The sequence below is a fragment of the Bufo bufo genome, chromosome 2, assembly GCF_905171765.1.
Source record: "Bufo bufo chromosome 2, aBufBuf1.1, whole genome shotgun sequence".
Classification (NCBI taxonomy): Eukaryota; Metazoa; Chordata; class Amphibia; order Anura; family Bufonidae; genus Bufo; species Bufo bufo.
Genome location: NC_053390.1, coordinates 657,415,629 through 657,425,971, shown reverse-complemented (window position 1 = coordinate 657,425,971; position 10,343 = coordinate 657,415,629). Strand labels below are relative to the sequence as shown.

Here is a 10,343-nt window from a genome sequence, read left to right as displayed (position 1 = left end):
TACAGCAGGGCATGGTGGGAATTGTAGTTTTACAACAAGCTGGAGAGCCGCAGGTTGGGCCATCCCTTGTTTATAAGAAAAAACAGGGCGTTTTTACCAGATTCTCTGGAATTTCTGCTGCACAGAAGATACCATTTACACATCACAGTCTCATATGCAAAGACAAAGTACACTTTCTAAAGGCATTTTAAGTTACTCACTTTGGCAAAATGTATGTTGAATGACTGTCCAAGTGTTGAAGAATTGTATGTAAATGAGCGTAGTGTCAAATACATGCCTATTATTTCTGAAAAGCACGTTATATGGGCCTCCACATTAATCCAGCATGATCCTAGTTGTATATTATATGTTCCTGTGTAGCAGAGTGGCTGAGGTTGACATTCTGGATTGCTAATCCATCATTACCTCCTCAATTGATGATACTTTGGTGATCAATAATATGGTGTACATACTCCGTTATGAATTGTGGATGAGGCATCCTAGAACAGATGTCCAACTCCATATGGCTTCACCCTGGAGGATTGCAGAATAGTGGCACTTAGGTGTCCCATTTCATAGCTGTGTGATGATGCATGGAAAGCCCTTACTACCCTATTGGATGATGAGAGAATGTTTTTTTAGCGACATATCTGCCAAAGCCATGTACCAAGCAGCTGTGCCTATTTTATAGTTGTTGCCATAAACGGCATTATTTTATAAATCGTTAACAGTGGTACGATCGATGAAGATAAGCGATTATATAATTTTATTGTTTTCCCCCGCCTCCATATAAACCGTCCAATTATAAGTACAAATGTTCAAGAACCGGGGAATCATGAGATCTACATATTAGTGTTTTTCAGAAAATAAAGGCTCAGCCTGTGTTGGGAAAAAAGTCAGTTTGGTACTTTAAGAGTTCATTTGGGACAGCACGAACAATACTATCACTTCATTTTACACTTCGTTGAGGATACCTATGGGCTTGTCCACCTTTTAGATATCGATGACCTGACCATGATACAGATGACCTGACCAAAAAAAATATCTAAAAGGTGGACAATCCCTTTAAAAAGTAGCTGCTGTATGTTGTAAGACCCAGTGGGTGCAAAGCCTAAACCGAAACAGGTTATCAGAATAGAATCAAAATTCTTAAATGCACGTCCCACTTGACCAACATTTAGCAGAAGAGTAATAATAGACTTATGTCAAAACTAACATGATTAAGCCTAGCAGCAGGTTTGACATGTGAACACTAAAGGCTAGAATCACAGTGAGTACACACTGAATGGTTGAGGTGCTGTCAACAGGTGTTAAATACAGAGAGATGACACCATTCAGATGCATTATAAATACAATGGCACTTCTGTGTTCATCAAAGTAGATAGCTTTGTATGTAACAGCACTGACGAGTCACCCTCGTATTGACTTGTATGGTAGTGAAACACTTGTGCCAGTCTCTGCTATAAAAGCCAGTCATTTAGAAGACTCTACCCAGCAGAGCCCCCTTGTCAAGCCAATGGCAGCAAGATCAAGTACTCGTTTAGCTGGAAGCAGCCAGCCATAGAAAGTCAATTATTAGCTTGTACCTTTGGAAAGTGAAAAATGCTGATTAGAGTCCTGCTTGTTCTATAGAACAATTCCCCCCAAAAGTCTGTTTTCTGGAAGTGATTACTGCAGATACAGATTCTCAGATAAGCACTCTTTCAGCCCAGCTCAAAGACACAAATTCCTTCATGAGGCTTCATAATGCACATGGTGGTTAATAGTCCCAACAGTTATCGTCTATAGAAAAGAAAAAAAACCTCTGCACTGCTTTTGAGCACAGCTTGTCAAAGGAAACAGCTACCTGAAAAAACACTTACTTTATTAAATTCACCCAAATAGGGGTTGTCGGACAGAGACTCTAAATAAACACCTACTTCAGTAAAGGCTTCAGTATTTTCCCTAGGGTTGTTTTTCCTGTGTCCTTAATTTTCAAAGAAGACCTTTCAACTATATTCCTTTCTTTTTGGGAAGTCTCAAGTTTGCCATTGCTAGTAGCTTCTGTCACCTTCCCATTTGCCCTAATGCTATTGGTCCTTTTGAAGGTACCAGCACTATTATTTTCTTTGGGGGTAGAATCTCTACTTACTGGTTCAGACTTTCCTTTAGATTGGCGCAAAGATGTTGACCTAGTTATTGATGAAGTTTTTGTTGGGGTAGGAGGAGGAGGAGCTTCTGTCTTTGCACGGCGGGAAGATGAGGCTATCGTGTTCCTGGCAAAACTTGGAGTAGATGAAGTTCTCAGATTATTGCTTGTAGCTGAAGGCTTGCTTACTTCTGCAGTTGGTGAATCTGGTGTCTGACTTGTCCGACAGATCTTGGTTTCATCAGGCTTTGGCTTACTAATATTTCTAACTGGCTTTGCAGCTGGTTTTTTGATAGAACTTTTCCTCTGAATTTGGTCCCTCTGAAAACGTGCACTGTTAGAAGTCAAACTTGCTCTTCTTTGAAACTTGGACTCCTCAATAGTAGTAGTAGTATTAGACTTAGGGGAAGACTTTTGAGTATTATCAGATTTTGCTCGAAGAAACTGACGTTGCGTCTGTTTTAGGTCATCTGATTTTATTTCATCCCGAATTGAGCTCCCGAGTTCTGTACGTTTTATACTTCCAGGTCTGTTGGTTTTAGAAATGGGTACAACTTTCCTCATTGTGACATGCTCAGAGTCATTCAACATACGAACAGGTTTAGCATTGACACTGTTACTTGGGCGAGTAACAGTTGCCTTTGTAACGCTTGGGATTCTTTCTTTTAAGGAGTTTTGCCTCTTGGGGTCCTTAGGGTCTTTACTTTTCAAGGCATTCTCCTTGGAAATACTGCTCTTTCTATTACCAGGTTCTGATTTTTCAGATTGATCAGAAGCAGATGAATTAGGTCCAGCTCCACCTTCCGAATCAACAATCTGCACATTTTCATTTACTTTCTCATACACATCTTGGATTTCAGAACAGTCCTGTGTTAAAGAATAATCTGTAGCATCTTCAACGTAAAACAGTGGCATGTGCTCTTGTTTATCAGAAATACATGTGCTTTGTGACATAGGAGTGCCGGCATTGTCTAAATGAGCTTCAGTTGTATCAGTTGTTTCCTCTGAGGTACTTAATGAAATAAATGGCTGGTCTTTGGTAGTTTTATCTAGTGCCATATTATTGTCATCTACACTGCTAAAGGAACCCAAGTTGAGCTCATCACTTGGTTCTAAGCTTGTGATACATGTATAATCAGAGTTTTCTGTCAGAGATTGCTGGAGACCAAATTTTTGCAACTTTTTAACCAGCCCTCGTTCTTCTACTGTGACTGTTAAGGGACTTAATGGTGCCTTTTTGCGCTGGCTTTCCATCGTATTCTGGCAGCTTGGCTGTTGGTTGTTATTTCTGTCTATTTTATCCTGTATGTAATGCAAGTTAGAAATGGCAGTGTGGTCAGGCACCTCATCTTCCAAACTTATAAGTACAGTAGGCAATGATTGTGGGCTTTGAACGGCTTCAATCTTACTGAAGTCAATATTGTTCATGTTCTGATTATTTTTCTCCTTGGTTTCTATCCATGCAACTGTGGGTCTTGGATGGTGAGAATGAGATCGGGGCAGACTGTTAAATTTGTTGGCTTGACCATCCTGTGGTGCTTCCAAGTACATCTGCAGTTCTCGATCTGCTGTAACTGCTAGCGACAGCCGGGACCGCCTTGTGCTACTGTTTCTGCTTAAAGGACTTTGGGGTCTTTGTTGCAGAAACGGCAAAACGTCTTCAAGTCCTTTTTTTGTTAACAACTCCACATCATTTTCACTGCTACTTCTTCCAAACCCTCCATTTCTCCAAAGATCGAGGTGCGCCTTTCAGTTCCATGTCCTTCTGTCTCTTCTGCTGTCGCAAAGCTTGAATTTCCCTCTCTTTATTTTCCTACAAAAATAAAAGCAGAACAGCCATTTCACAATTAGCTAAAACATCCATATGCACAATGCCCACAAAGTTCAAGGCCTTACCCAAGAGGATTTTCCAAACTAAGGGGAAAAAAAAAACAACTATGGGGGTCATCTATCATTCTGAAATATGCCTAAATTAGGGGTAATTCAGGTGCAGATTGCAGCGCAAGAGCTAGCTATGCCGCAATCTGCGACTTCGTCCTGCTCATGCCAGGTCTAAATAAGTGAGCATGGCGTGGACAGGGCCGGCAGGCCCGTCTCATTTACCAATTTCTACGCCTGTTTCAGGCGTAGAAAAAGGTCTAAATGTAAGACAGCTGTCTCAGATTTAGAACTGGCGGAGGATCCGCCGAAGTTATGGAGAAGCGATCCGTCCAATTGAAATTAATGGGACGGTTAGGTGAAATTACACCTGCTCACCGCTGCAGAGGCGACGGCCAGAAGGTAAACAGTGAAGAGGAGGCAGCGCTGGCATGGCGCGCGCCCCCTCTTCAAACAGCTGATCTGCGGGGGTGCCGGGTGTCGGACCCCCGCCGATCTGATATTGATGACCTATGTAAAGATCTCACCTTTACAGCTTTGTTAAACTTTTCACAAAAATCACGAAAGATCTGAAAACATTCATCAAGTTTCATGGTTTCTTTGTCTTCACAGAAGAAGTCTATTAAAGTGTTCCCTTCCTTTTGCAGCTCCATCTTCTGCTTCTCCAGCTCTTTCAAGTCTTTCACAGCATTCTGAAATACAATGGATAGAAGCGCACTATTGGTGATATGTGCAATGCATGTAATCACTGTACACATCATACAAGATTACACACTAGTCAAAAAGCATTAGAAGCCCCTGTTACCAGAAGGGTCCAACTCATGTACCTGAAGAAACTGGTCCATTTGCTGTGACAACTCTGCATCCTTCTTGATCTGTTCTTTGAGGGATTTCGTCTTTGTTAATAGTACATGGAACTCTGCCTCCATGTTTTCTGTAGACAACCTGAAAGGTAAGGAGACACAATTACATAACAAGTTAAAAGCCTGTGTTGAGGCATCATCCTGTAATGTTTGAACAGTTTACCAAACACCTCAATGTCAAACACAGCCATGCCTGGTTGTCAAATTCATAAAGAGGATAAATTGGGTGGAAGCAAGTTATCTCAAAGAAAAAGAGGGCTTGTTACTGGATTAACAATGACTAATTTCTCACAGACTATGCCATGCTGTAATGTTCTGGGATCACATACCCTTACGGCATGATTAGTAATGTCATGCTGACGTGCACAGCCGATTAATCTAAAAGTGGATTAAACATTCAGAAAAGCAGAGAGGGGCTACATACTGAGCTGTGAGGGAACTTGTCTGAAGGATTTCACACAGATCGGGACCAAGCAGCCTGCAGTGTATGACAATATATGCAGGCTGCAGAAGACAAATTGAGGAAAAGTTTTAACACCAATTTCAAACGTGTATTTTAATCAAATAATATTTTAATAAAATAGCCAATGTAATAAAAAATAAATAAAAAACCCAACAGGTGTCCAGAACCTTTAAAGACAACCCCCAATAACCCATCTTTATATTCTTTATTGTGACCTTTAGTGGTTCTATTCTTCTACTGGTGCACTTGCAACTATTTTTCAAATATTGAATTACAGCTGACCATACATATTAGCTGTTGGTCAGCTGAAGCCACCAATTCCAGCAAGATGGGTCAAAAACCTAATGTGAATAAGGGTCTCCCGAGTCTCCCTGGTGACAGATGTCAGGGAAGAGAAGAGTCAGGAATGTTGGGTGTCAACATTCCTGACTCTCCAAAGAACAATTTTGGCTGTTATGTGTAACCCGCATTCATGACCATTTTATTGAATAAAGTACCGCAATTTTGGATCTAGTGAGTACCACTACTTTCTTCCTATATTTGATGTACTTTTACACAATTTTACGTATCACTGTTTTATCTAAGAAGCTGATTTTACATACAGGGAAACCTCTCAGAAAGACCACCTCTTTGAGAAGACCACATACTCCCCTTATCCAGACTAAACTTCCTCTGATAGATTTTCAGTTCCACCATATATTTCACTTGGGTGAACTAAGTGGAGCATTATATAAACTGGGGGGACAACAAGAGAAGAATTATTCATACTGGGGCACTAAGGGGTGCATCTGATGTCCAGGAGGCACTATGGGGGACATTAGGTATACTGGGGGCACTGCAGGGGTTGTTGTTGTTTTTTTTGTTTTTTTAAACAAAGCCAAATGAACTACTTCTGTTTTCAATGGCCAATTTTAAGGGCTGTTAAAAACAGATGCCAAAACGGCCATTAAAAATGGATACACAGACAGAAGATGGATGCACACACTGATGCAAAATGGCCACAAAAAAACTGACTATGTACGTTTTTATGGGTTTGAATGTAACCCTATACTAAAAAATGTAAATAGCAAAAATTATCTGTCACTCTGGAATCTATTACCAGAAATTGATAGAATGTTTGGTGGCGCTTTCATCAGTGTGAATGAAACAACTTAACCATTGATTAAACCATACCTAAAAAAAAATTCAGCACAGGATAAGTGCGCTACACAGCAGATGAGCACAAGGAAGGCGGCTGATGCTTTTCATCATGCCAGTTTACATGGTATTGCTTTTCTGAAGACTTTAGTTTGCTCAGGGCTGGAGTACAAGCTGAGCTTTTGTGCATGAATCAGCCTTTTGACCCAGCTTTCTCTGTCATAGTAACAACTGAAAGGAGACCCCAGTAGTAATGTGGGAAAGCCAAGCACCCGACACAAAAAGGTTAAATTCTTGCTCTTTTTTATGCTCTGGAGAAACAGAACCATAATCCCACTGGTAAAGCGGAATACAGTTGCATTTTAGTTATAAAATGTGTGCGCCTATCATTTTAGAAGGTAAAGGGAATCTGTCACCAACGACCTCCCTATCAAACTGTTTGCATAGACACATAGCTGTGGTTCACCTGATTAAAACGCTGTTTTTCTTCTGTCAATCAAAGGCTCTGTCCTCTAGTTATGATACTTTTTCTTAATATGCAAATTATGGCTTTGGTGCAATGAGGGCATCACCATTGCTCTTGTTGTATCCAAGCTCCGCTCATTTCCGTGGCCTGCCCATTTCTCACTGATTTGATTGAGGGGGCTAGACAGTGGCAAAGCAGCGAGTGAAGGGATATCCACAGAAAGGAACACAGCTTGGGTGCAACAAGAGCAATGGTGATGCCATCATTGCACCAAAGGTCTAATTTGCATATTAAGAAAAAGTAATATAACTTGGGAACGGAGTCTCGGATCAACAAAAGAAAAACATAGATCACAGCTATGCAAACAGTTGGATAGGTAGGTCGCTGGTGACAGATTTCCGTTAACAAGCCGGTAGCATGTGGGTGTGCAGATACTTTGAAGGGAAGATGCTGCATTGCTCACAGTAACGTGATGGCTGGGTTTACATGGCCAGGTTCTCTGATGCAGTTTTTGAAGCAAAGACTAGTAGTGGATTCAGATTTATATATATATATATATATATATATATATATATATATATATATATATATGAGGTGAGGTAGTATCTGTCCTTCATATTTAGTCTCCCATCTTTACAATCCACTCCTGATTTTAGCTTCAGAAACTACATAAAAAAACCTGAACACTGAAACCCAGCCTTAGCTTTGCCCACATTCATATTATGACCAGAAGAAATCTAAAAGCAAGTACTTGAAAAATGTGACTACATCGTTTGAATTATATGAAATACATTATGGGGGAAAAAAATCTAGAAATAAGGAAAAACTACAATAGTGCTCAATATTTGAGATCTATGGAAGACAAACCAAAAAGGGCGTCATATCTAGTCTATGCTAGTTATACTCAACATTGCTATCCACAATACAGTGAGGCCCTGTTCACATTAGCATCATGGCTTTGGTTAATACCGCGATAGCTATGCCGCCATTTCTTTCAAATTGAGCCCTTAAGAATCTTGACACTCATTTGACTTTAAATGGGTTCCATAAGGTTTTTGGTACTTTCGACAGTAAAAATGGAGCTGTAGCCCCTTATTCTTGCTGTTAAATGCACCATTACCCCTACTGGAAAGCACATTTACTTTCCATTTATATCCTCCACAAGTACACAAAATGTAAGCATTCATACAAAAGAGAACTCCTAGTGCTGGAAAGTTCTGATCGTTGTTAAAGGGGTATTCCAGGAGTCTAATACTGGCGGCATAGCCTCAGGACAGGCCATCAATAGCTGACTGCCAGGGGTCATACGCCTGGCACCCACATCGATCAGCGGTTATGAAATACGTCATGTTATTTGGATGAAGTTATATACACCATGAACCATTGTCCCTAAACAGTGATGTGTTCTGCTGTTTTTTTAATGGTGCTTTTTATTGATTAATTTTTAATGTGTCAGAAGGCAAGAATAACCTGAATTGAAGCCAACAAGGTGCGCTACTTCTGTATTATACTGCACATATTGTCAGTTGTACCATTTTTATTTTCCCAGTCAAATTATTTTTATTCCAACGGCAAACATAGGGGATGTCCCGAATAAAAAGCCTTTTGGCTCTCTGGGTAATCTAAACATGTACAAGGCAATCTTTGTACCCAATTACCATATGTTTCGCCCCAGAAGATGCATTTTCCCCCAAAAGTGGGGAAAATGTCCCTGCGTCTTATGGGGTGAATACTAATGAGCGCTTCCATTATGCAAGCGCTCATTAGTACCGGAGGACCAGGAAGCAGTGAAGGCTCTGTACTCAATGCTTCCTAGTCTTCGGCTGTGCTGTGGCTGTGCACAGAGTGAGGGCGCTCTGTGACCCCAAGCTGTGCGCAACGGTTCACAGCACAGCCGGCGGCAGGAAGAGCAGGAGGTGCGCTGGAGGTGAGGAGCTGTGGCGTTCAGAGCAGGAGAAGCAAGTGTTTTTTTTTTTATGTGTTCTGTGGCTGATGAGAGGCATGGGAGCTGAAATATGGCAATGGGGGCTGAAGAGAGGCATCGGGGCTGATAAGAGGCATATGGGGGCTCATGAGAGGCATGGGGCTTCAATCTGAGGTCCTATTGGGGTCCTATTAACATTGGGGGTCTGACTGGGGTTGTCATCTGATGTCTGAGAAACATTGGGGGTCTGATTGCTGGTCTGACCTGAGGTCTAATGAAAAATATTTTTTCTTAAACCTAGGTGTGTCTTCTGGGCGGGTGTGTCTTATAGGGCGAAAAATACAGTACTTCCTCTTACAGTATCACTGAGCTGTATGCAATGTGCTGTGTACGGTATCAACATCGTACAGGACATTTTGCCAGAGAACATGCTGTGAAAACAGCAGTCTGCTATAGCACCTAACAGGACACGTGTTTTTGTTGTCGTGGAAGGCATTCACATTTGACAATATTAAAAACCAATATGTCTTGCCATAAAATATCACAGTTTACAAATTACATGGAGAAGCACACATGGGCTTGTATCCAGCAGTCCGTTAATGGTTGTCTCCTGTACAGCCCCATGGCAATACCCCTATGGGGACAGGAATGGCGTCACATGTATATGTCCACAAGGAAAAAAGTATTTACCTCGCTGCTTCATTTACATGTTGCAGTTTCTCAGAAAATGTAAGTAATTCTGAATCTTTCTTCTGGGCTTCCTAAAAATAAATCATATATATGATAATACAAGTAGTATGTAGACTCTAAGAAATATTCTTAAAATAAATACAGATTATTGCTAGTCTTAGTGCTATCCTTGGTATGGTAGACTGAGACACCCATTTCCAAAAGTCCTATTAAGACATATGGACCTTATTGGGGGAAGCAGATCACTTATTAGAGTCCAATATATTACAAGTCACAGTGGAACCCCACTAAGGTGCCTTTCAGATGAGCGGGTGTCACACTGGGACTCGCAGCACAGCACCCATCCTGACCTCCGAGCACTGACGGGTCACATAGCATTATATTGATTTATGATGCTATGTAACCCTTAGAGGTCTGGGATGTACTGGATAACACTGACATAAGGCTGTCAATGTTATCTAATACATCCCAAAACTGTAAGGGTTACATAGCATCATAAATCAATATAATGCTATGTGACCCGACAGTGCTGGGAGGTCAGGACGGGTGCTGTGCTGCGACTCTGCAGCGAGAGACTTGCTTGTCTGAAAGGGGCCTAATAGTGTGTCTCTTGATCTGGTGGACGCTCTTATATTATATGGTCAGTCATTCCATTGAATATCCACAAGGTAAAACTACATTTTCCATACAGCAGGGGTATGGTTTACCGGCTGTACTGGGGACATGGCATATATGAGACAACCTTTTCAATACTGAATAAAAGGTCAAATTAAATAGGATGGCCCACAACTGCCTCTGGTATGCCAGCTAAGCAT

The 10,343-nt window shown here is 41.1% G+C and overlaps 1 protein-coding gene across 1 annotated transcript in view; it reads right to left on the bottom strand.

The window, feature by feature from the left end:
• Window positions 1–294: 294 nt before the first annotated feature.
• The window catches only part of FHDC1 (FH2 domain containing 1), a 51,907-nt gene continuing 41,858 nt past the window's right edge, over window positions 295–10,343 (bottom strand). The window contains 5 exon segments of the mRNA XM_040418555.1: window positions 295–3,830; window positions 3,832–3,920; window positions 4,513–4,677; window positions 4,813–4,930; window positions 9,529–9,599. Of these exon segments, the coding sequence (XP_040274489.1) occupies window positions 1,895–3,830; window positions 3,832–3,920; window positions 4,513–4,677; window positions 4,813–4,930; window positions 9,529–9,599 (2,379 nt within the window). The 3' untranslated portion in view covers window positions 295–1,894.